The 26515-nt window shown below is 49.6% G+C and overlaps 1 protein-coding gene across 9 annotated transcripts in view; it reads right to left on the bottom strand.

The window, feature by feature from the left end:
* Positions 1–21990, bottom strand: part of DIP2C (disco interacting protein 2 homolog C) — a 294103-nt gene extending 272113 nt beyond the window's left edge. For all 9 annotated transcript variants that reach the window (XR_009690071.1, XR_009690072.1, XM_061126603.1 and 6 more), the window contains exon 1: positions 21841–21990. Coding sequence is in view for 7 of the 9 variants with exons in the window: in XM_061126603.1 (XP_060982586.1) it covers positions 21841–21925 (85 nt within the window). In the remaining 2 variants the exon portion in view is untranslated. The remainder of the gene's footprint in view (positions 1–21840) is intronic.
* Positions 21991–26515: the final 4525 nt, after the last annotated feature.

Below are 26515 nucleotides of genomic sequence, written 5' to 3'. Positions count from 1 at the left end.
TCCGCGGGAGGACCCAGCACCAGACTGTGCCACTCGCTCTCCCCCAAAGAGGGCTCAGGCGAGGGTCCCCCAAAGGAGCCCCACTGCCAAGGGACAGGCCAGGGATGAGGGCTGCCCCCACATGGCGCCCAGAGCGGCTCCCGGGGTGATGGAGCAGAGCACCTCTCCCAGACACCACTTCCCGGTGTCCCCTCATCACAGCTGCCTCTACACACATGCATCGAGCTTTTCTGACGACTAAGGGTTTCTCTAAAAAGACCACCGATGAAAGAGGAGAAAAGGCAGATCAATCGGAATCCTTTGCACAGCACCTGGGCAGGTAGCACCATGCACGGTGAAAATGTCTAGGGGGCCATGTCTGCGTCCTGAGTCCTGAGGGGTTCCCAGCACATTTCTGCTTTCATTAGAATGAAACCTCAGCTCATGAAAAGGCTCTGGTTCTCTCCACATTGTTTGCTATGTATTATACACATGTGCTCTTTTCTTCAAATGAAGGACAACACATTAGAGATGTAACTGGAAAATTAACAACAGCTAAAAGTCACTGAGCACGTGACATGTACCAGGCATGATGCACCTGTTTACATAGAACAGCGATTTCCCAGAGCACACAGGGGCCATCAAATGTACTGAGAAGTGAAGGACTGTAGAAGGAAGAGAGAGCAGCCCCTCGAAGTGTGGCTCCCAGGACAGTGCTCAGTCCTGGTTCTCACAGTAAAGCAAAGAAGAACCCAGAGCTGAAGTGGGTGCTCCACCCTGCCAGCTACTTACAGCTTCCTGCTGGTCTGTGTGCAGACACTGCCCCAGAGAGAAGCCTGTCACACTTAACAGTATCTGTTCTCTAAGCTCTTCTGAAAATATTCAAATGTGACTTTATAAACACCACATTTCCATGTAATGACGTCTATTCATAAGGAAATGCACACTCTATAACCAGCGCCACTCCCTCTCCTACATAATTAGCCGTTTCTTACAGCTCGGCCTCGCCTGGCTTTTTCTTTCGGTGTCTCTGTTTCCTACGAGGACAAGGGCAAGGTCTACGGCAGGCTCCTGGGAAACGGCAGAATCATCATCGGGCACACTCACCTGTCCCATGTGGAGGGCGTGGCAGAAGTGTCCCTGGAATCTCGTCAGGGACCACAGGCACGAAGCACACGGATGACTCCAGGCAAGCAGAAGTGAGGGGGGTGCCAGGCAGCTCAGGAAGAAGGGCTTGCGCCTACCCACCCCCAAGGAGCCTGGACATCGGCTGATGCTGTTGCTCTCCCCTCTCCCGACAGCTGTGGCTTTAAGGAGGGAGGGGTCAGGCCACCATCTCCCACATCTTTGACGCACTCAAGTTCATGGAGAAAGTAAAGCGAATCTGAGAGCAGCTCTCCCAGCTCCGGCCAAAGTCACCAGGAGAACCGAGCTCAGCCATGGTCAGAGTCTGCCAAGACGCAGCTCAGGCCTCACACTGAATATTCCTTCTCCACCCTGCGACAAGGCCAAACAGGCCTGTTAGGGTTAGGGGTTAGGCTTAGGGGTTAGGCTTGGGGTTCGGTAAGAGGTTAGGGTTAGGGGTTAGGAGTTAGGGTTAGGTTTAGGTTTAGGGGCTAGGGGTTTGGGTTAGGAGTTAGGGTCACGAGTTAGAAGTTAGGGTTGGGGTTAGGGGCGCTAGGAGTTAGGGTTAGGGGTTAGAAGTTATGGTTAGGGTTAAGGTGGTCACACATGCCCCCAGGACTTCCAGGGACTGACCCACTTTGATGTTTCTTTTCAGTGGTTTCCTATTGGCTACAATCAAGAGAGAATCCGGCCGGCCCTTCCTGCTCCTTCTTTCCACGCCCTATTCACCACCCTTTCATCATCTTGGAAACCAAACCACAGCTTACAAAACTGAAGGCAAAGAAACAGCCTTCAGAAATAACACCAGGGCAAAGTGAACCAAGGGAGTCACAAAAGCGAACCCCAGGTTGGGTCCCTCTGAAGCCCGAAATGCACAGAAGTGACCAGGGCAGCTCAGCTTGAGCTCTGAGTCTGCAGGAAGATGCCCCTTTCCTTCCTGTTCGCAGCTGCAGGAAGAGAAACCATCAGGGGAAGAAGCAGGACAACAGTAAAAACACACCCCCGCCTGCCAGCCGTGAGGGCCGTGAAGCTCACTTGAGGAGGGGCTGTAAGGACACCATGCTCGTCCTGAGACCCAGAGAGGACCCCGGGTGCTGGGCATCCTGCAAATACCAGGAACCATCGCCGGCCAGGCTCCCTGCCAGGTGCGAGGTGTGGCCACGCGCTCCACAGCTGATTTCTAGGAATCTAATTTTAAACACCTCCCAGTGAACATATCACAAAAATACAGAGTTCCAAATGCTTTAGCACAAGTGCTAAAAAGCATCCTACCAAAAATAAAAGTGGCATTTTCAGACAAAACCCCAGAATCAGAACACAAGTGATAACCTGAACTTCTCCTAAATGTTTCCCTTCCCTCAGCTACTTTCACCCCCAGTTCCCATATAATGATGATGTAAGTGAGCACAGTTAGAATATTTAAACAATCTGGCAAAAATCCCATGCTTTTCTCTTCCAGGAGGACCCAGTGTCCAAGTGGAAATGCAGGTTTCTCCCCTCCCCATCCCTCAGCTCAGAGCCAGTGTGCCTGAGGCGGGCTCTGCGGATTCCGCTGTTAACTCCCGCCTGCCCATCACCCAGCACCAGAGAAGAAGGGACACGTGGGACTGAAGAAGGGAACCAGCTCCTGGCCCCCCAACGTGGCTGCTTCAAAATGCAATCAGACAACTTGGGGACCACGCTCCCAATGGGCTCCGATCATGAACCCGATCTCAGGGCGGAGGGTCCCAGAGTAGGGGCCGGGGAACCATGTTCTGTGTGGGGTGGTCACCCCAAGACCAGGTACAGACGACACTCACAGGCATGAGCCCAAGACCCCCAAGGGCTCCCAGGTCCTCTGGGTGCCTTCCTGGGCTCTCGGCCTCTCCCTCCACCCCCACCCCTGTCTGCAGGCTTGTCCTCCCCAGAGAAGCGCCATCACCCAGAGGCCCACCTCCCACCCACCACTCTTCTGGGCGCCCCCAGCCCAGGCCTGGCCTCCTGCTCCGCAGCACTAGGGCCCCGTCTCCCCAGGGCTGCCCCTCACCCTAAACCGCTGCGCCGTTCTCTCCAAACTCTCCTCCTAAATTGCCAGCTGTGCCCCTCACTGCCCTGGCACAGGCTGCATTTCTGTTGTAATTCCACATCCAGCTTTAAAAAAGTATGGGAAACTCAGGGATGGTAAAGGAAGCAACTAAACTGATTAACAAATAGAAAGGCCAGAAAGGAAACCACCCACACACTGGACCTGGTTTGGGACAGCAAAGGAACATGGTGGAGGGTGGTGGGGTCACCTTCCACCCTCACTGAGAAGTGAGGGAAGTCTGCAGGGGGACTGGGACCTCCGAGCCCAGAGCTCCCCCTGGGGAGCCACGCCCCAGAAGTGGAAACGTCAGGTTCAGACGCACACAGGCAGATGCACACGGGCAGAAGCACACGTACCCACGGCCACTCAAACACGCAGGATCCAGGCATCAGCAGGGCTGCATCTTTGTAAAATACACGCACTGAGGTCTGGACAGCGAGGCATGTGTGTCTGTCTAACCAAACACCGACACTGAACTCTGTCACACAACCAGATTTCCAGAAACTAGAAACAGCTATTGATTGGGGAGCGTAACCTGCATGTCTCACGTGCCAGCAACAGCAGTGGTTCTCAGCCAGGGGCAGAGTGCTGCGAGCGAGGGTTCTCGTGGCACCTGAAGGTAGGAGGCAGTGATGACACTCAACATCTCACGATGCATGCACAGGGCATCCACCAGCTGAGACTGAGAAGCCCGGCCTGAAGGACCAAGTTCCTCCCCCAACTTTCCAAGGTATAAGTGACAAGAATCAGCTCAGTTCAGTCACTCAGTTGTGTCCAACTCTTTGTGACCCCAAGGACTGCAGCACGCGAGGCCTCCCTGTCCATCACCAACTCCCAGAGTTTACTCAAACTCATGTCCATCGAGTCGGTGATGCCATCCAACCATCTCATCCTCTGTTGTCCCTTTCTCCTCCTGCCTTCAATCTTTCCCAGCATCAGGGTCTTTTCCAATGAGTCAGTTCTTCACATCAGGTGGCCAAAGTATTGGCGCTTCAGCATCAGTCCTTCCAATGAATATTCAGGACTGATTTCATTTACAATTGACTGGTTTGACCTCCTTGCTGTCCAAGGGACTCTCAAGAGTCTTCTCCAACACCACAGCTCGAAAGCATCAAGTGACAAATATAACTGTATATACATGATACAGTATCTGTCTTTGGCTAATTTCACTGGGGCTTCCCAGATGGCTCGGTGGCAAAGAATCTGTCTGCAATGTAGAAGATGCAGGTTCAACCACTGGATCAGGAAGATCCCATGGTGAAGGAAATGGCAACCCACTCCAGTATTCTTGCCTGGGAAATCCCATGGAGGAGCCTGGTGGGCTACAGTCCATGGGGTCACAAATGAGTTGGGCACAACTGAGCGACTAAACAACAACAATTTCACTTAGCATAATGCCCATCTATGTTGTCACAGAGAGCAGGATTCTCTTCTTTCTATTCTTTCCATTGTGCATGTGTGTATACACACACACATACACATATCTGTATCCGTTTATCCATCAATGGATACTTACATTGCTTCTATGTCTTGGCTATTGTAAGCAACGCTGCTACGAACATGGGGGTGCTTATCTTTTCAAGTCAGTGTTTTCATTTTCTTCAAATAAGTACCCAAGAGTGGAACTGCCGGATTTAATGGTATTTCTGTTTTTAACTTTTTGAGGAACCTCCATCCTATTTTCCATTGTGGCTGCACCAATTTACATTCCCACCAACAGTGCACAGAGTCCCTTTTCTCCACACCCTCACCCCCACTTGTTATTTGTTGTCTTTTTGATGAGGGCCATTCTGGCAGGTGTGAGGTAATATCTCAGTGTGGTCTGATCCACATTTCCCTGATGATTAGGGATGTGGATTCCTTTTCACGTACCTGTTGAACATTTATATGTTCTCTTTGAAAAAATGTCTTTTCAGGTCCTTTGTCCATTTTTAATTGACTTATTTATTTTGCTATTGAATTGTATGAGGACACTGGAGAAAGTGTCCTCAATCAGTGGCATTAGGGAAACTGGAAAACCACAAGCAGAAAAATGACCACTCACAAAATTTAACTTGAAATGAATTAAAAGCTTAATTGTAAGGCCTGGAAGTTTCTAAAAGAAACACAGAGGAAAAGATCTTGACCAAGATCTTGGCAATGATTTCTTGGATAAGAACACCAAGAGCACAGGCAATGTAAGCAAAATCGAGTGGAAATACATTAATCTAAAGAGCTTCTGCACAGCAGGAAAAACCATCAATGAACTGAAAAAGCAGCCTAGAGCAGGAGAAATTATTTACAATCCTTTTATCTGATAAAGGGTTAATATCCAAAATCAAAAGGATTAAGTTTTTGTGTTTTCAACATAGTTCAATTCAGAGGCATCTTAATGTATAAACTTTCTGCCTTTTTTTCTTTAACCAAGCACAGTGCTGTGTGATAGACCTTTATAAGACACAATATAAGTTCCTAGCAAGTTTATTTTGCTCCAGGGGGAAGAAAAGGAGGACTAGTTTGGGGAAGTCCACTGAACTTCTGTGAGTTCTTGACTAGAAATTATCCGGTCGGCAATCCTGATCATGGGTTTTTGCCAGCTTCAACTCCTGTGAGCCTGAGAAAGAGATTTAACTGTGAACCTTGCTTTTACTTAGAAAGAACAAAAGCCTGTTTCATGTGGTGAATGACTCCCTCAATAAAATAACACAGTAATACATGCAACATATTGTTATAAATTACACAGCATCAACCTTGTTTCACCACTTAGTTATAGTTCTGGATTAATTCAAATGATATGGAGAAATAAAATGTTTTGGCATTATGTTTAACTGTAAAATTACAGATAATTTTTTTAAATCTTTGTCCCAATTTTTATATTTATTTACTTTCTAAAAATATCTACTTATATCCTATAATAATATTTGTGATGTTTTAAAATTGTAGTGTATCAAACATTTTAAACTGTACAAAATATACATCTAAAAATATATAGGGAACTTTTCAATAAATATTAAAACAGAAGGAATTACAACTCCTAATTCAACACACTGTAACTCAGGATAGCAGAAAAGTCAGCGAGTTGTCACAGACTCCTGAAGAAACATATAGTAAGAAAACTTAAAAAAAAAAAAGTATGTTAGCAAATTTTTATAACTGAAATGCTTTAAATTATCAACTAATAAAACAAGTCTGTTGAATTACGACTGGCAAATGCCAAAATCACCTTTCCATCTTTCACTCTTTACTCCGGGGTTAGTGAAGAGAGACCCGCCTGGAAGCTGACCTTGAGAAAGTAACACAGAGCTCTGAACACTCAGGTTACATCATAGTGATGCTTCTGCACCATGGGTCCTCTCAGTCTTTATTTTCCTTTTTGATGACTTGTATAAAGTATACATACATATTTTAACATATTTTAATACACTATGTTACATATCTATGACCTCTATTTCATTACTAACTTCATTTGTAACTGGTGCTTTTTTCCAGGAAACAAGAGTGGGAAGGGGTAAGCGGTAACTATACAATCTAGAAGAAGGTTTTTAATAGTACAAGTCCACTAATGATCCCATCTAACAGGGAAAACAATATCAACAGTTCCAGAAAATGTTACAGTATATGAATAAGCTTTTCAGTAGAAAAGCATACAGAGGTGTTCAGAAGATTCTGCATTTTCCCTAAAAAGTCTGTAGAGTTTAAGTCTTGACCACCATGTGACCAGGTGGGGATGACCAAACTCCCACCACACGTGAAAAGCTGCTTCTCCCCGAGCAAGCCCCACACAACCTCTCTGGAAACCATCAACCACAGGAACCAGGTGAAATGTGTGAGCGTTAGAAAGAAACAAGAGCTGAGCTTCTCTCTCATGGGATCTACTGCCCAGAACAGACCACAAAGCCAACCCTGGGCTCAGCATCCCTGCTCCCTGAACACAACCTGCTGGCACAGGTCGGCAGTCGGGGGCAGACCCCTCAGAGAAGTCCCCTTCCCCTCTCCCCAGGCTCAGGCTCCACCCCAGCTTTGAACGTGTAAGGCCCCACAGTGACCACTGAGGCTGGCAGACACCTGGCATCACCACCCCCATCACTGCTGGGCTCCCCGCCTGCAGGTTGGACAGGGGAGAAGCCCAGCTCTTAGTGTTCTTCCTCTGCGTTAATGGGAAAGTGAAAGTGTTAGTTGTTCAGTCGTGTGCAACTCTTTGAGAACCCATTGACTGTAGCCTGCCAGGCTCCTCTGTCCATGGGATTCTCCAGGAAAGAATACTGGAGTGGGTAGCCATTCCCTTCTCCAGGGGATCTTCCTGACCCAAGGATCGGACCCGGATCTCCTGCATTGCGGGCAGATTCTTTACTGTTCAAGTCACCTGGGGGATACTAAATTTGAAATAAAAGTTCACACAACGCAATTGTGGATTTCCATTTTCTTCAAGCTGGCCATCTGTTCACAATTATTCCTTTTGTACCTACTGGGAAAGTTGAACATAAAGCCTAAGATGCTATTACCTATCCCAAATACTCCCAGCATTGACAGTCAACTAGAATTTCCTTCCATCTACTTCTTTTCCTTCTACTCTGATAGTCTTGTACCAAGAAACATACAGTTAGCTCCAAGTGGATGGGGAGGCCCCAAGCTCCCACAGGCTAGCCAGCTGCACCGGACTCACTTGGAGACCTACACCCTGGTCCCACCCCAGACCACCCTTCTGAAAGTGGGAGCTGGGACAGGCAGTCAGCCTCCCAGGTAACCACAGTAAATGGCCTACTTTCCGCAGGAGAGAACACGCAAATGGTGAAGCAGAGCCTGGCCGTCCACGGGGGCCAAGTGTCGCCACCTGTGCAAGTGTCAAGGGCAGTGACGGTCGCAGACTGGCTTTCCGCAGGTGGCCGCCGGGCATGTGGGCCACAGCCTCCCCTGTGGGGACTGGGGAGGGGGCTGGGAACAGGTGCCTAGGCTCAAGCACAGGGCCAGAGCCATTGTGATCCCCCAGGTCCACAAGACAAAGGGACATTGTGCTCCCCCAGGAACCACCCCCACAGGCCGGTCCTCCATGATAAGCACTGGTCCCCATGCTGGAAGCAACTAGAGGGTGTGCCATGAGTATAGGCCATGAGCACAGATCCAGAGGGAAAACAGGGGGCAGGGGGAGAGGAAGGACACATACAGAACATGAACAAGCACTCACCGCCTCTGAAAGCCAGGAGAGGCTCCCGTGCCACGATCCCATGGGCCTCCTGCCTGAGCCCAGCCCAGTCCCATGCCTCAGCCAGAGCCAGCCAGGCGGGGAACAGCATTGGGATGGCACCCCCAAACACAGATGCCTGGGCACGACGAGGGGGCGCCCAGCGGCTCCCTCCTCTGACTCAGAGCCCTCCCTGCTGCCACCACTCACCGGGCACCTGATTCCACACAGCCTCGCAGGGGCCCCTTCTCAACTATTGTTGACGGATACTGAACTTCCCACCAGCTTGTGTCCTGTCTTTATAAAAACAGCTGTCACCACTCCCACAGTATCTAACACAGCTTCACTCAATAAATTGCAAATGAAATAAATGCTTAAGGAACAGAACAATTCAAAAGCTCTCATGTGGCAAAAACAATCTCTACTCATCTTTGGAATCAAAGGTGACTGAACCAGTTATATATGCATGAGTGTGTGTGTATGTTTGCACCTACACACACACAACTTCCCCCCAAGTACACACCTGCAAGGTGGTGTGGCATGTCAGCCACTTAAGAGCTCACTATATTTGGTATTAAACAGTGGACAATATGGCAAACCTGTGTGCAAGAGGGTAGTGTCAGCTTCACTCAGTCGTGTCTGACTCTTAGTGACCCCATGGGCTGTAGCCTGCCAGGCTCCCCTGTCCATGGGGTTTCCCAGGCAAGAATACTGGAATGGGTTGCCATTTCCTTCTCCAGGGGATCTTCCCGACCCAGGCATTGAATTCACGCCTCCTGTGTCTCCTGCATGAGCAGGCGAATTCTTTACCACTGAGCCACCAGAGGGAAGCCATTGCAAACCTATTCCACCTAAATCCCCACAGAGTATTTTACTGTAAAATAATTTATCTCCTTAAAATAAGTAAATATATCCTTTAAGAACTGTAGAAATTCTAAGTACAACACAGAAAACAGTATAAGCACAGCTTTTAAGGTGTGACGAAAGCCAGATGCATTGTTCAAAAAGGTCATCCAACATCCAAACTGAGCACGTTCTAATTTTCAGCTGTTGCTCAGATGAAAGTATCTCTGTTGTCCGCTTGTGAGTGATAACAATACTGCAGCCGATTTCACATTTCATATCACCCCAATGTGAGGTGCTTCCAAACAAAGGCCAGAATCCTCAGGGTCACCACAGGAGCACAAACAATCCACACTGAAATGACGGGGAAAGCATTTGTGTGGCAACATGTGATTTCTTATTTATAGCGCTCTGTTCATTATTTTGCATCTAACAGTGTTGACCAGGCTTGCAGAGTTTGAGTACACGGGATGGGAGGAGTAATCGGTGGGGCAGAGAGAGGTCAGCCAAACCCCACAAAAAACAATTAAAAATTTCCACAGTCAGTCCACAAAATGGTGATATTCAGGTGATTGGAGGTTCATTTAGAGGTGTTTTGCTCAAAAACACAGTCCTTTCCACAGGCTATCAAAAATTCACAGCAGTTAGAACCCTCTCTCCCCCACACACATCTACAATGGGTCAGAAAGACAACAGAACAGAAGAAGGATGGGGCGGGGATGTGGAAAGAACATGGGAAGACCAAGAGGGACTCGGAATCAAAAACAGGAACTAAACTGTAAAAAGCAGGAACTAAACAAAGGATACGGCTATCATCTCAGAGAGTTGGTCTCAAGTTACAAGTAACATCGTTAATGCTTTGGTCTGAGGCTTCAGCCTACCTTCTGGACTGACTCCATATCATGAAGAAATCAAAAAAAGTTAACTCACAATGCAGTGAAATGATTCAACCATAGATAACCAAATTAACTTAATTCACTAAAAGTCTAATTGTATCATTTTTAAGATTGGGTTATTATGGAGATAGCTAGCAGCTTTAGATTTAAAACAAGCTGGAAATGATCTTGTTTCCCTTAATTCTGTAAGCGTGACCTGACTAGGCCAAGACTGATACCTTCATTGCTAACAGAACAGGTGCAATTATAAATACACAAAAATGATCTGGAGACAGAATAGTCCATGTTCTCTAGAACCTTTACCTTTACTAGTAAGGAGTTACAGGTTTTTTGACCAAGACTGGAAATTGCCCAAAAGCAGTGTTCAAACAGCCCCTCTCACAGCAAAATAGTACGACGGTACGTGCACACACACACAAGTGCCATCTTGGACACGTGGATTCAAATTTCTGGTTCAAACGGGAACAATCAGGGAATAGGGAGGGTTCAAATACTGAGAATAAAGACAGGTGCTCTAGAAAAGTCCTGAGGTGACATTTCAAGATGGCCACATCACGTAAAAATCTTACCCACATGGTCATTCCTGCCAACATTTATTTGGATTAATGTTTTTATCTACATAAAAGAAAGGAAAACACACATTTGTCCTAACAAGTTTCTATAATCACTAGATTATTTTCACAATTATGAGTAATCACTAAATAGCTTCCACTCAAGGATCTAAAAATAAGAAACAAAAGAAAGCCACAATCCCAACAACGTTATTAAGCACATTATAGTTATGAAAATAAAGGCTCTTTTTTGAGACTACAGGTTCCTAAAATATCCTTCATGGAACTCTGTACCAGTAATGGCTGGTAGTTAACTGTTACATCAGGTGAAAAAAACATATCATTAGGGTATGTGAAAGTAAATACGTAAAAAAGAGAAGTCACCACACATACCAAGAAACTTGGTATCTCCTTCCACACTCCATTTGTGAGCTGGATTCCTGGCTCACTCCGTAAGAGTGATGTTCAGTCAGGAGCCAGAACTGAGGAGGCTGGTGTTGAGAGGGCTTCCAGGGCAAACCAGCCAACTGGCACCCACCACTCAGCCACAGGGTCCCACGCAAGCTTGCTAACGTGCTTCCCTTTTTGTGAGACAAATGTCCTTCAGGAAAAAAAAGTGATCTATGTAGACACCTAATGCAGTGCTTAGCACAGGTGAGCAATCAGGGAGTGGTGCCCTGAGACATGTAAGTGTCCTCCCCCAGAGACAGGTAACAAGCTCTGTTCACACCAAAAAAGACATCACTTTGCAACGTCTGATTTAAAAGTCCAAGTTATGCACTGTCCACTCCTACCGACAAGACTCCAGTTCTCTGGGGACCAAGAGCGGGTGGTTCACATCCATCAGACGTGGCCCCCATCTCTGCAAGGCCTGGAGGTCATCAGACAGGCACTCCACTTGGAAGAAAAGCACTCTGCTTAAAAGACCTAAGATTGATCGCCTTGTCAGTGATTGGTGGTGGCTTAAACACAATCGCCATCATCCTGGTTAGTAATAAGAAGCTCAGAGAGAGGTCACTCTTGTAGAGACATTGAAGAGGTTATTCCTGGAACCTCAAGTAAAATATTTTTCCAGGAAACAACACAAGAATTAACAGCATCATCTCTTGAGCAAAAGGATGAAGATTTCTGATGAACCTGATCCAGTCTCCTGATTCTAAAGGATGCTGTTCATCTTCCACGAGAAACAGGAAAATTTCAAACATAGAGAAAACAGAAGTGTATGGTGAACACCCACATATTCATCCTCTAGATGACAGATTCAATCTTAAATGTAAATTTAGAGGCAGACAGCAAAGAAAATGTGCAGCGTGAGCCTCCACCCATTACAACCTCGTACAAGAGAAAGATGAACGATTTCCTCTGACAGGAACATGCTGCTGGGGAGGAGGCTGCCCACTGCTCATCCTCCTGGGAGCCCCCCGGACACCAGAGCTCCTGATGCTGATCTCATAGGAGAAGACGGGGTCCCTATCTTGCTTCAGAAGAAAGCCACCCAACGGTTCAGTTAACTCGTGATGGTGGAAATGTGTCATGAAGCCAACATTCTAATGCTCATGAGTTTCTATTTGTTTGAAGTCTCATCTACACAAAGAAGCTAACGTCATTTTCCTAGAAAATATTTTCAAAGGAGTTAAAAAATGCCAACATGAAAGCAGCTGAAAGCCTTAAGACACCATGAGATATACAAGGTTTATTTCATCTCTTCTATTCAAGAAATGCTAGTGTTCTAAATACTGTTCCCACCTCACATCATCTTTCAAGAATAAATGACAGGGGATCCCTGGTGGTCCAGTGGTTAAGAATCCACCTTGAAATGCAAGGGACACCAGGTTGATCCCTGGTCTGGAAAGATCTCACATGCTGCGGGTAACTAAGCCCAGGCACCACAACTACAAGAGTTCATGAGCCGCAACTACTGAATCCTGTGCACCCTACAGCCCTTGCTTCGCAACAAGAGAAGCCCACACACCACAAGGAAGAGGAACCCCTGCTTACTGCATCTGAATAAAGTCTGCACGCAGCAACAAAGACCCATCACAACCAAAAAATAAATCTTAGAAAGAGTAGGTGATAGTTTTCAGACTGTCCTACAACCCTACTGACACAGCCAGTCCACGAGTTTACTTCCTGTGCAAAGCAGCTGCCACAGTAGACACTTGTCACCTGCAGAATGGCAGGCCCTCCAAGGAACCTCTGCCCACATTCCTTCCCCAAGGCTCTGTTCCTCTGCATGCATGGGAGACAGAACACTGTACACTTTCAGAAAGTGTGTTTTACTTAAGACACTTTCCATCAAGGAGAGATTTCATCCAGAATCCTACCTGTGTCAAATTCAACAAGTCATGAAGGAAACAAGCAAAATCAAGGTTATTTTCATCCCTGTGTCCAGAGCCAGGTCTTCCAAATAACAGGGAAGAAATTCTAAAACACCAAGAGGCATTATAGATGCCTATATTATCCCTTACCAGTATAACAGCTAAATAATAATTCATCACCATATAAACAGAGGAGGCAGAATTCTACTTTCTTTTCATATTAATTTATATACAAGCAACAGAAATTCTTAAAGTCTGGACTCTGGTATCAACAGCAAAATGACTCCAAGTGCTATTTCTCATTTGGTCCAAGTCAATTTTGGGCTTGGTGGGGCAGGACTAGCCCCACTATTTGCAGTAAGACTGTATTCACTTGAGCTAACAGCAGAATGAAACAACAAAACCACCCAAACAGCAAATCCCATGTTGACAGAATGTCTCTACAGGATACAGTACTGCAAGAGTAAAGTGTGGGCCTGAGATACATTACAATGTACATAGTAAAAGAGTTTCCACCCTGGCAAGTTGGTTTTTCCTTGGATTTAATAGGTGTTTTTTAATGACTTAAGTTTAGTGGAATTACACCCTTGCTTAAACAGCTCCTCAAAGATTACCTTATGGGCCTCCCATGTGGCTCAGGGGTAAAGAATCCACCGGCAATGCAGGAGATGCAGGAGACCTGGGTTCAATCCCTGGGTTGGGAAGATCCCCTGGAGGAGGGCATGGCAACCGACTCCAATATTCTTGCTTGGAGAATCCCATGGACAGAGGAGTCTGATGGGCTCCAGTCCATGGGGAGGAAAAGAGTCGGAAGAAACGGAGCACATGTCCATACACAGCTCCATCTTATTACTTGGTGTCACTCAAGTATTAACAGTTATTATACATAATTTTCGGTTGGGAGAAAGGAAAGGCTTACCCACTCCAGTATTCTGGCCTGGAGAATTCCATGGACTGTATAGCCCACAGGGTCACAAAGAGTCAGACACAACTGAGAGACTTACACACACACACAAGTTCATGGCAGGGGGGCGGGGGAGGCACTTCAGACTATCTCCGGTTTTTATTTTAAAAGAACCAGCTTAGGTTTCACTGAAGCACCAAGGCTCCCTGGTGGTCCAGTGGTTAAGCATCTGCCTCCAAAGCAGGGGACATGGGTTCAATCCCTGGTTCAGGAAGATCCCACATGCCCACATTCCAGCTAAGCCTGCACGCCCTAGAGCCTGTGCTCCACAACCATAGAAGCCACCACAGCGAGAAGCCCACGCACCACAACCAGAGAAAGCCTGCAGGCAGAAACAAAGACCTAGAGCAGCCAGAAAGGAAGAGAGAAGCAGCTTATAAACTGACGAGAGAGCCCACTCACACTCACAAACCCGCACGGAACCACTGACGTAACCGCCAGGTGACTGGAAAGGGTAAAAGCCCAGGACCTGTGGTGAGTGCCGGGAGGTGCACCGAGCCCCGGGGTCGTGGCCACGGCGAGCCTGACTCTGACTGGGCCTCTCAGAGCCGCCCGGGCTCACGCGGCCTCACCTGTGTGGCCCGGAAGTGGCACACACGGCCTCTGTCGTGGGAAACGAGGAGAAGCTAGCTAGCTGAGCCCTCTCCACACGCACTGAGGGCAGGGGAACATGCAGCTCCGGGAGGAAGATTTCAGAGTCAGGGCCTGTGGAGGTCAGCCCCGCCTCCATGAGGCGCTGGGAAGGACTGTGAGTGGAGATCCACACGCGGTCCCAGATTCAATGACTGTCACCTAACAGGTCGTCCTTGCCAGACACACCTGGGCTGGAGTCTGACCTGGGACACCCTTCCCTTACTTTTCTCTTGGAAAGTAAAAGGGTTGAAAAGGGGGTTTCCAGGGGTATTGACACAAAGAGTCCACCAGAAAGGAAGATTTATCATTAAAAAAAAAAAAAGAGGCTTCACAGTTCTGAAGCTGCCCCAGGTAGGGTAAGTGCCCAGGCAGCAGCTATTAAGAGATGCCCTCCCAACCCCACACTCCCCACCCACACTGGGCCCCCTGCTTTTCTCCCAGGGCCGCTCTCACAATCCCTGTAACTCAAACCACAGAGATAAAGGGGGGGCTGGGAAACCCTGTCCCAGTGACAGCACCTTGGGGGAACTGCGGGGCTGGATGTTTACAGAGCAGACACTGTGACTGTCTCACTGATCCCCGCAACTGTCCCGAAGGCAGGGTTCTTAACCAGATCTGACAGCGGGGGACACCCTCCCCACACATGAAGATCTGGAGGAAGACTCTGCAGAGGACACACATGAGAATTCTCAAGATCTGCACACAAATCTCCACAAGACTTAGAAAAAGACCCAAAGAGGCTCGGGAAGCACAGAAGGTCACCCACAAGTGACACATGGATTGGTGCTTTCCATGCCCCCTCCACTAAATCCAGCCCCCGAGACCCATGGCTCTGGGGTGAACCCGTCCTTCCTAACGCGTCTGGCCAACTCCAGATTTCACCCATTCCGGCCGCAGACACCATCGGGCTTTGCTACCACTCTCACCCTCTGTGAAGGTGAGATCATGGAGATACAGATCTTGTCATCTGTGTCATTGTGACACTGACATAACCCAATGTGCTCGAGTTGCAACAAAGCACATAATCTTTACTTACATTACTTTACTCATAAAGACCTAGAATCTTCTGATAAGGTTAATTAGCAACACGGTTTACATTTCTCTTCTCATTTCAGGTAAACTGTCCAGGAAGCGTCACCTGGATCCACACACACACACCCCACCCGCCTTCACTGGAGCCACACCCCCCGCATCTTCTCGGGGACATGACACTTGGGCCAGAAACGGGACAGGGCTCTAAGTAGGTGCTCATGATTTTCCCGAGAGTGAAGAGGTCCCGACAGGAGGCTCTGCCAACAGAAGAGAACAGCCAAAACAAAGCCACGAAGGCAGAATTAAGACCGGGCAGCACGGAAACTGGGATGGGTGGGTCTCTCCCCACTAACAGGATGTTTCATAAATGCCTGACACATGGCGAGCTACACTGGTAAGACACGTGGTCAGGACACGAGAGACTGCTTGTGGTTTTGGGAGAAAGCGTCTCTGCCCAGCACCGAGTGGCCACAGGGAAGTCAGATGCATGAACTACCTCCCTCCTCAGCCAGAGGCTCAGACCTGAGTCTGGGGATATGAACCAGCCCCACACTGAACAGGGCCCATATTTACATATTTCTTTACTTCATAATTTTAAAATGTTATAGTATTCCTCTAATTAAAAAAAAAAAAATAGAAAAATACCTGACTTGACTAACCAGATAATTCAGTAAAAAAAAATTCTAATTGTACATAATGGCAGACAAGTATGCAAGGAATTGCTGTCTCTGGTGCCGACAGAACTGGTTTGGATCTGGCCGGCAGTCTTCAATCTTTTCATGAGGACACAGAAAGTTTCCAACCTAATAAGCAAAAAAATATGATTTAAAAACCAGCAGCAGCCCAGAAGGAAAAGATCTGTTTAACACAGATCACGGACTGCTTCCGTGCTCACTATCTTGGGTCTTTTTTCCCCTGACTTCTCATACCTATTGCACAAAATGCTTGGTAAAGAAGGATCTCAATTTGTGATTCTCAGCACATTTCATTTTGCACAATATTCAGCAGCAGCAAAACTAAAGAGCCACCTCCCCAGTCCCCTCCCTCAAAAGAAGACTGCTTGTTGTCATGTTAACTTTACAGCCCAACATCTCAATCCTTCCCCACTTTACTGGTCTTAAGTGCTTATGAACATTAACACCGCGTAGAGTCCTGAACAAAGGGCGATATATGTACAAACCCCACTTCTGTGTTCTCACACGTGAATTCCCACTTAAGAGTCTCCCCTTCAAGAGCGCTATGTATTATCATCACCAACAAACTGATGCAACTGCTGCTTCTGAGATGTCACAAGCTTTTGACCCTCTCAGCAGAAAGAAAGGTATGCAGGCAATGACAGCAGGTGACCTTTGTAGGGAGCACGAAAACACTGAGAAGAGGGAAAATCAACACTGGCAACCTTGAAAGTAGAGGCACACAGACGAAGAGACTGGAGGACGGGAACCGTCAACAGCGGCCAGAGCCCGCCGTGTTACCCAAGGTGCCTTCCATGTTACAGCAGATGAAGTGTCCCCTGTTCCAGGAAAAACACTGATGTGCAAAACCTAGCCAATACCTGCAGGCAAGCATCTTATTTTAGGAAGATGCCTGAGTAATTATGAGAACCTTAATATGACTAGGATTTGAACTGGTGAGTCAGTCCATATACATGACATCAAAACGAAGATTATCCAATACATTCTCTCTGCAATTCAGAAGAATGCTACAACTCATCCCATAAATCACTGCTTAAAAAAAAAAAAAAAAAAACAGCTCTAAAAAAAGAGACTTCTCATTTGAAAAAGGCTGGGAGGAGGAAGGCAAAAAGTGACTCATAACATCCAACAGCTTGTAGCCTCCAAACCATAACAAGAATATAAAGCCAGTGGGCCCAGAATGAAACAAAATAGTCACTGTTACAGCTGTGACCTCACGGCATTCAGCTCTAAGTGCGACTACAGCACGATAAATACCTTCTGGGCGCTGGGATCAACCTTACACATTAGGGCCTTGAATGTGTGCCTTTACCTTCCCGGCTAAATCTGACATCTATATTTATTCATCAAGAAAAGAACATTCAAATGTAACAATTTTCATAACTCTGAACAACTCTTAAAACTCAAGTCCACACATTTCACATCCCACCCATATCAATGCTGCCATTTTGCAAATATCTGTAATTCAGGTAATAATCCTTTATTTCAGATTTATCAAGCCAAGGACGCCAGCTCCCGGGGGCAGCACTGACATGCCGCCCCAGAGGTAACAGGTTTTATTAACTGCGTGAGGGCTGACTGCAGGTGCAGCAGCTCAGCTTTCACTCCCTGAATCTGCACCCCCTCCTCCCTCCCCTCCCAGTGACAAGTTATCAGTGAGACTCTGGAAGAAAACATTTTTTTCACATATTTGTTTTCCAGAGCCCCCCGTTTCCTTTCAATGAGGAGAACGTTTGGATTGCATGAGAGACAGTGGTCTCCTTCCCCCACCCGTGGAAGGTGGTCCCAGACTTCAGCTCAGGGGGCCAGCTCTGCAGCCCCAGGTACCGCCAAGAACAGCTGGGGGCTGCAGGGGACGAAGCTCAAGCTGCAGAGCTAGGTGTATCTGCCATTGTGTGCTGGCAGCCCTGAAGATGCCTGCCCCCCAACCTACAAACCTTCCAACTGGCCATCTCTTTAAGATCTTACTCTGGTGACAGGATTATGCCAGGTGCATATGAACTACTCATCTGTAACTTAAAAAAAGACTGATTCCTTGATCAATACAATGAACTGATAGCACCCACCACCTCCCTTGGGCAGTTTCACACTTACTAGAAAATGTTAAGTTGGAGTCGATTATAGAACATAACTGCTAGTTGCAGGAATTCGGGACCTTACAGACAGAGTAACTCCCATAAGCAAGAGTTAGGAAGTCAGTAGGCAAACTCACAATTAAAAACCACAAAGTATAAAGCTAACAGACATCTCTTCTGCAAACATCACAGTTTTCACAGGCTGTATCACAAGGCAATTTCCCAGAGTCCTATCAAAATAAGAATGCAACCATTGCTGAAAGAGTGGGATGAGATCGTCTAGAGCTGCAAGTCCAGGGTGTGCACAGCCCAGGACACAAACCAACAGTTAACAGAGAAATGTATTGCTGAATTTCAATCAACAGCTAATTTTTTTAGTAAGACATGAGTCTGCCTTTATTGAGAAATTTTCTCTTTCTGCTCTGCTTTGCTGGTGTTTCCATTTAAAGTTTTCCTTTAAGCCAAATAATGTTTATTCACATATTGCCTACTTAGTGGCCCTCTTAAAGCCAAAGAGAAAAATACATGATTCCAAAAGGCAAGAATGAAGGGAAAGGGAGGGGAGGAGAGGGAAGAAAAAAATGATTCACGGAAAAGTGTGTGGGGAAAAGAGCCTCCACCACCCCACCTGGCCCCCAGCGACCAGCCAGCTCACCGGCTTCCTCTCCATCTCACATTCAGCACCAAGCATCCTCTTGGCCCCACAAGACTTCCCCAGATGCAAGGATCAGAGGCCTCTCCCCACAGAGAGCTCCTGTTCTTTGCTGGCACTAGTTCTTGGGGGAGAGGAGCCCAGCGTCCCGAGGGGAAGCACCGGACAGCAACAGACAGTGGAAAGAAAAGAGGCAGCAACCAACAGAGCAGGAAAGTGGAAATCCGAGTTCTGCAGCCAAGAAGTCAATCTGCAACCCTGCATCCAACAGTGACCCATAAAACAGAACATTAGTGTCTGTAACAGCACAGCAGACAGGGAAAACCAAAGCTGGACCAGCATCTACTGATCTAGATTATACACAACCATTAGTGGCTGGCAGGCCACGTAGGAACATTGAGAGAATAGCCTACTCTGGTTTTTCAGCCTACATTACGTGCTGAAACCGGAACTGCTTTCCATGCTCCTCTGTAAGAACTGAGTGCTAAAAAGTCCACACACGTTTCGACAGTATTTTCTAACCTTTTAAATAAAATGATGACTAACTTAAAGAATTCTCTCCATATGAATCCTGATTGAAGATAAATATGAAAGCATTACTCTCAATTCAGCATTAAAAGTTCTTTTAACTTTTCACTTTGCAAGTGGATATGGTGGGGGATTTTTTAAGTTCCAAAATGTAAAGAGACAAGAATTTCTGATCCTTTCATTGTTTGGTTTCTGGTAAACAATACTGAAAAGCAAATTGATTCATCTAGTTTAAGCTAGTAAAACTATACTACATGGTCGCAAGACACAAAACTCCAAACGACCTTAGAGACCCAATCAACCCAATGCAGACAACACAAGTCAAAGATGACACAACTAGAGGGGGAGTAGGGAGGTGGCTGGCGCTGGGCAGTCAGAGCAACAACCCTCTCCTTTCCGGTGTTCCAGCCAGGCCTAGGGAGGTTTAGAGAAGGAGAAACAATAATGTGATTCCCGCAGGCAAACACATGCCCCTTCCTCTGTTCTGACAGTCAATAAGAAACTCATTAAACCCTTTTTAAAATCTGCAGGGACACAGGGTATTCACAGAGAACCAGGCTGAGCACCTGCTTTGCCATCCTCTGGGCAACAGGGACACAGTCTAGGAATAACTGAGAGTGACCGGCAACTGCCACCTAGCAAGTGAGTGTGTTCTGTCCATGTTCACACCAGCGACTCCCACCAGGGGCCACATACTGTCCCAGACATGCAGAAGTAAGGTGAGCCCAGCCCAGGCTGACCAGGGAGGCGGAAGGATTCGTGCAGGGGTGTAGTGACACAACATCAGGATGAGGCAGATAGAGCAGAAGAGCTTGCTTGGAGATAAGGCAGGAAGGATAAGGTGTTGTAAACAGCACAGCTCTGGTGCAGAGCTGTGGTGGGCAGAGGGCAGGGGAGAAGAACCCATGTGAGCAGTGATGAAGCCAAAGAACTTGGGCAAATATTCTCTAGTGGGTCCTGCGCCCCTCCAAGCCACCTGTCCACACAGAACTCCTTACCCACCAGCGTGGACTAAGCCCTGCTCCCCAGCTGAGCTCAGCACTGAGGTAAAGCAGTGCCTGCAGCCCTTGCAGCCCCTCAGACATGGACTGCTGAGCAGAGTCCAGGAAATATCTCCTGTGGGACAGCTGAGCATCACAGAGCCCCGCAGGAACCCGAACGTGAAACAGGAGCCTCTGAGGCACCTCACCCAGGCCCCCACCTTTACCACCTCCTTCGCCCCTGAAAGTGTTAAAAGGGAAAACATCAGGTCAACACCAGTTTCTCTCAGCTGACGAAAACTGGCACCAATGAATCTACTTTCTGGCTGCCAGCCCCACAAAACCGTTACACACACACACACACACACACACACACACACACACACACACGAGTTCACTACTAAACTGCTCCAAATATAAATTTGAGAGGACACGGCCTCTCTCCACCCGGAGTGTATTAGTGGTCTTCCCAGGGTGAGCCGGGTTAATTCTAAATCTTTAGTCAACATTCAACATTTCGGAACTTCAGTGGGTTTTATAAAAAGACATAGCAAACCCCGATCTAAAACTTATGACAGCTGAGCACATGATCCCGGCCTTAAGAGAAAATAAGAAACCGTATTTAACACTCCATGAAATCACTGTAGCGAATCTGTCACAAATTGGAAGCGTGAGCCGCTGGGAACGCGGCACAGACCCGGCCTGAGGGAGGGGAATCTCCAGTTCCAGCCAACCTTCGCGTCCAGCGCACGGGAACAATAGCGGTGCTGCCCGGTCCAGGCCGGACGCCACGGACCCCGCGGTCAGACCCTCAAGTCCAACGACAAGTTTCGCATTAGAACCAGGCCCGCGGCGCCTCAGGCCGCGCGTCGCGGAACCGCCCCCGGCCCGGCCGCGGTGGGCAGCGCTCGGACGCGCACCAAGGACACAGCCCGGTCCACCAGGCCGCGCGCGAGGCCGCCCCGGCTCCACGGCCCGCCCTGCGCCCCCGGCCGCGGCCCGTCCTGCGGCCCCAGCGGCGCCCCCGGCCCGCGTCGCGCCCTGAGCCCCCGGTCCGCTGCCCGTCCTGCGCCCCAAGCCCGGGCCCGTCCTCCGCCCCCGGCCCGGGCCTGCCCTGCGCCCCAAGCCCCGGGCCCATCCTGCGCCCCCGGCCCGAGGCTCGTCCTGCGCCCCAAGCCACGGGCCCGCCCTCCGCCTCCGGGCCCCCAGGCTCCCCCGGCCCCCGGCGCCGGGGCCGCGGCAGAAGACGCAGAGCCGCAGGGCGGGGGCCGCTCTCGCCCTGCGCCGGGACCCCCGCCCGCCCGAGCCCCGTGACAGCGCGGCCGGCCGAGCGCCGGGCCTGTTACCTTCCGACAGCTCCAGCTCCAGCTCGGCCAGCCGGGCGCGCACCTCCAGGGGCAGCGCCATGCCCTCCAGGCTGCGGTCCGCCATGCTCGCGCCGCCCCCGCCCGCGCCGGCCTCCCTTTGTTCCAGGCCGCGGTCTCGCCGCTCCTCGCGCCCCGCGGACCCGCACCGAGCGGCGGCAGGCCGGGCGGCGGCGCAGCGCGCTCCTCCCCGGCGCCTCCCCCGCGCGCCCCGGCTCGCCGGCCCCGCGCCCGCGCCCCCGGCCCGCCCGGAGCGCGCCCGCCCCGCTGCACCGGCGGCTCCGCGGCGCGCGCGCGAGGCGAGGGCGCGCACGGGGGAGGCGGGGCGGGGCGCGCGCATACACGGGGGTGGGGGGGGGCGGGGCGCGTGCACGGCGGGGACGGGGGCGGAGCGCGCTCCCGGGGCCCGGGCGCGCGCACCGGCGCAGCGGGCCTCCCCGCCCAGCCCGGCCCCCGCCCTCCCCGGGCCCGAGGCAGAAAATGACCGGCTGGAGCCCCGGCCTCTGCGTTCCGGGTCTTTGCGAGCTGATTTCTTTCTTTCTTTCTTTCTTTCTTTTTTTTAAATAAATGCGCCTGTGGGTTGGGGACAGGGGCCGTGGAAAGAGGATCGGGTTGGAGGTTCCTAACTCCCGCAGCCGTAGGCCCTGGGGCCACAGTCAGGGGCTCGGCCTCGGCTCAGGCCCCACCGTGAGGCCGGGGGGGGGGGGGGGGGGGGGGGGGGGAAGGGGAGGGGGGGTGTCCCCGATCCCCACGTGCGCGGGCAGCCCGCGCGCACGCCCTCCCCCAGCGCGTCCTCTCCCGGGGTCCCCGTTCTCGGCACGTCGCCCGTCTCTCCCGCTGCCACCGCAGCGCTGTCACCTCTCGGGCGTCAGCAGTCTGGGCCTCCAGTCCTGGCCGTCTGGGGCAGCCAGAGACTGTCCACCTGAATAACCTCGCCCAGACGCCCCCAAACCCAGAATCCGCACAGTAGCCCCTCCTCCTGGCTTCTGGTGGCTTCCACTGTTCTCCAGGGAGCGAGGATGGGAAGAGTCTGGGGTCTGTCCTCCTCGGTCTTCGCGCACTCTCTGCTCCCTGGGCCCCTCGAGGCTCTCACGGGTCACTGTCACCCGGCTCCCCTCGCACAGTTCAGCCCCTCCCGCAGGCCCGGGTCATCCTCACGGCCTTCTGGTGGCTCCCTCACCGCCAACTGCTTGACCCTGTGCAGCGGGAGTGACCTAAGTTGGCTCCGGAGAAACAGTGGCGTTTCAGTGGCATTTATTCCCTTTCAAAAATAGGCAATGCAGTACTTCCTGTGCTGTCCACTGAATACACATCCACCCTTTGATCGGACACTCCAGTCCCTCCACCGCCTGGCCCCAACCCACAATCACCCCCCCCACACACACACAGACGCCTCCAGGTGCTGGTTCCTGAAGACCTGGGAGCCTTCACCCACGTGCCCCCTTCTCCACCCGCAGGCTCCCAGGCATCCCTAATATCAACCCTAGGAAAACCTCTCCTCCCCACACTTGTCCTCCCACTACTTTATCTGCTTATCTCTGCCCTTATCTCCTTGGCCTCTGTTTATCCTCATTAGCCCAAGTGAAAGCTGTGGGGACAAGTACCAAGCCTTCCTCCTCTTTGTTCTTCTGGGGACAGGACAGTGGTAACCACTAGAGCGCTGTGGACACTCCTCACACAGGATCCACTGATCTCACATGAAACTGGTGAACCCCAAGCACCTGTGCTGTATGGTCTGGGATGTAGATTCACTGGACTGTGCCCACCCTCCAGTCTCTCCCCATCATGATGACACATTCCCAAGACAGAGAGCCTCCAGGAGGATCTGGGGCTACAGATAAAGAAAGGCCTTAGAAAAATAAAACACAACAGAGCCAGGACTCAGACCCCAGTCTGCAGAGCAGAGCTCTGGGCTCACTTCATGACAGCACACTGGGCCTGACACCCATACTGTGTGTCAGTCAGTCCAGGGCCGATGGTGTCAGAATAAAGTGTGTTCTGTTCTAATTCCTGGGTGGCTCCGAAGAAGACACTGTGTTGCACTAATCACACACATGATCATCTAGCTAGATTCTGACTGGTGTGTCATCATACAGTCTGTATGACTGCTGAGTACAAGAGTGGTGGGAGAAGGCTTATGGCACTTCCAGTGGCCTGAGAGACATCTTTGGAAGTCCTGCCCCATCCTTAAGACTCCTGTGTCTGAGATCGAACTCTTCACTCTGTTCTCAGTCTAGAGCAGCCGCTCTTTCTCCTGGTTTCTGTGCTGAGTCAAGCCTGTTGTCAGGCTTCAGTAACAACCACCGGCAGCGTTTCACAGCCCCCCTCCCCACCCCAACCCCACAGGCCCACTGCCACTGCCTGTCAGACCCTCAAGAGCCCCAACCCTGTTTTCCCCCTTTTAATCTTTCCTCCTGTAGCTGCCATGTTACAGTCCCCTTGCTCCACAACCTGCGACAGCTCTCCGCCTGCAAACCAAAGATCTTGTTTTGATGCTGAAGGCTTCATAGACATAACACTTCTTTCCCTACTTCCTGTCCAGGGCTCCCTGAACACACCTGTGTCACCTGGGAAGTTCCGATTTGTCTGTGGGGTTCCTCCTCTTCTTGTGTCCCTTTTGCTGACATGTGCCTTTCGTTACCCCTCTCCCTGTTCCCCAAGTCACAGTCACAAGACAGATTTTACCCATCCAAGTGTAGCTTCAAATACCACTTCTTCCAGGAAGCCTTCCTTCCTCATCTCCCACCTGGAACTACACGTATCTTTTTTCCTACTTGTTCCTTCCAGGGCTTGCACATGTGCATCTTGAAAAAAGTGTCAGTTCCCCAGTTGTGTCCGACTCTGCAACCCCATGGACTGTAGCCTGCCAGGCTCCTCTGTCCATGGGATTCTGGAATACTGGAGTGGATTGCCATGCCCTCCTCCAGGGAATCTTCCCAACCCAAGAATTGAACCTGGGTCTCCTGCACTGCAGGCAGATTCTTTACCATCTTGAGTCACCAGGGAAGACACATGTGTTTTACTGGGCAAGTAGTCCACCGTGATCCTCCCACTGTGCTGAATGACAAGGTAAGCGGCACACTGTCCTCAAGATGCAGTCCCACCCTGGGCTCTCTCACCTTCTTCTATACCAGTCCCGGCTCAGTGATCATGGGGCTCAGTGAAAACCCAGTTATGCTTTGTGTGACTATACAGGTGAAAACCTGGTTTGAGTGGATGTCAAAGTGGGCATAATAACACCCAACAGAGTGGGTGTTACAGCTGCTGGGGGCTACATGCTTCCATAGCTCCCAGAAGCCCCAAGATCCCATCCTCAGAGCTGCACCTGTGGACTATGGTCATTTCTCTCACAGAAAGCCACTGTGACCTCTCAAGACTGCTGCTTGGGAGGAGTGAGACAGCACTGCACACCAGCAGGGCTTAATTTGCGAAATAAGCCAGCTTTTACGTAACAAATCCCAGAGGGTCTGAGAGGCGGTGCTAAGCGTGAAGGCTGCCCACAGCCTGGAGGGAAGCTGACACAGGACACATGAGCTGGCCCCGCTCCTCCACGGGTTGAGTTCCAGAGTTCCACGGTGGCAGTGACAGAGCGATAATTAAGTGACTGACCCCAACAGCCTGCATGGAGGATCTCTGTCTGTATCTTTTTTGACCATGGGCTGTGGGTGATTTGGCACTACTCTGCCTCACCCAGCATCTCACCTCTATTTTTTTCTGTTTCACTGAATTCCAAGCGAATTCTGGATGAAAACTTCATTGCTTATGTGTAACTGGGCTCTGGACTTGAGGAAACCTGGTTGGGGTGGAAGAGGGGTGTTGTGATTCAGGTGTGCGTGGGGGCAGGGCCTGTGGATTAATGAGGTAACCTGAGGGTGACACCCCGGTTGACTCACGCCTTCACCACTAAGCCTTGCTGCTGATGAGAGCTGATCGTCTCACTTCTCATCAGATTCGTGCAGAACTGGTTCATGTCGTGCTCTCTCTCCTAGGAATCCCAGTACCATGACGTTTTCACCTTTTCCAAAGTGGCCAGGAAGAGCTGGTTGTCAAGCACTCTGGTCAGATTCTCCAAGTCCCTCATAATTCCTGTTATGACAGAAAATCCACTTAAACTGGAACTTCCCTACAGAACTATGTGTGGAAATTTATATTTTCAGTTGTATTTCATTTTGGTCTTACTATATTAGAAATTCAGCTTGGGTAGAAAGTTAGGTTTAAAGAAAGAACAAACATGAGTAATGTGACACAGAAAGTTCAGGTTTAATGAATTAGTACTTGGAAAGCACCTTGAACCTTTGAATGAAACTTCTCTATGCATGAATGAGATCATTAACATTTTTGTGACTTCTTTTCACATCACTATAGAATTAACTACATAATGTGAATGTGGACTGAATTCTCTGAACCACACATAGGTTCATGTTGTTACGGATACTGTCTTCCTCTGGAATTAAGAGTTATCCAACCTATTCTCCTAAGAACAAGTATACCCATGAAACAGAAGAACAAGAAGAAACCCCACAGAATCTCACAGCAAAATTAATCTAATCCTACATATCATTTTTGGAAGTGCTAAGAATTCAACTTTGAGTCAAAGGGAAAACAAGAGTGTGAAATTTATCTTGGACAAATAGCCTGAGGGTCTTCTTGTATTTGT

The sequence above is a fragment of the Dama dama genome, chromosome 23 (genome assembly GCF_033118175.1).
Source record: "Dama dama isolate Ldn47 chromosome 23, ASM3311817v1, whole genome shotgun sequence".
In the NCBI taxonomy this organism is placed as follows: domain Eukaryota; kingdom Metazoa; phylum Chordata; class Mammalia; order Artiodactyla; family Cervidae; genus Dama; species Dama dama.
The sequence above is the reverse complement of the archived record's forward strand: the minus strand, read 5'-3'. Positions and strand labels throughout refer to the sequence as shown.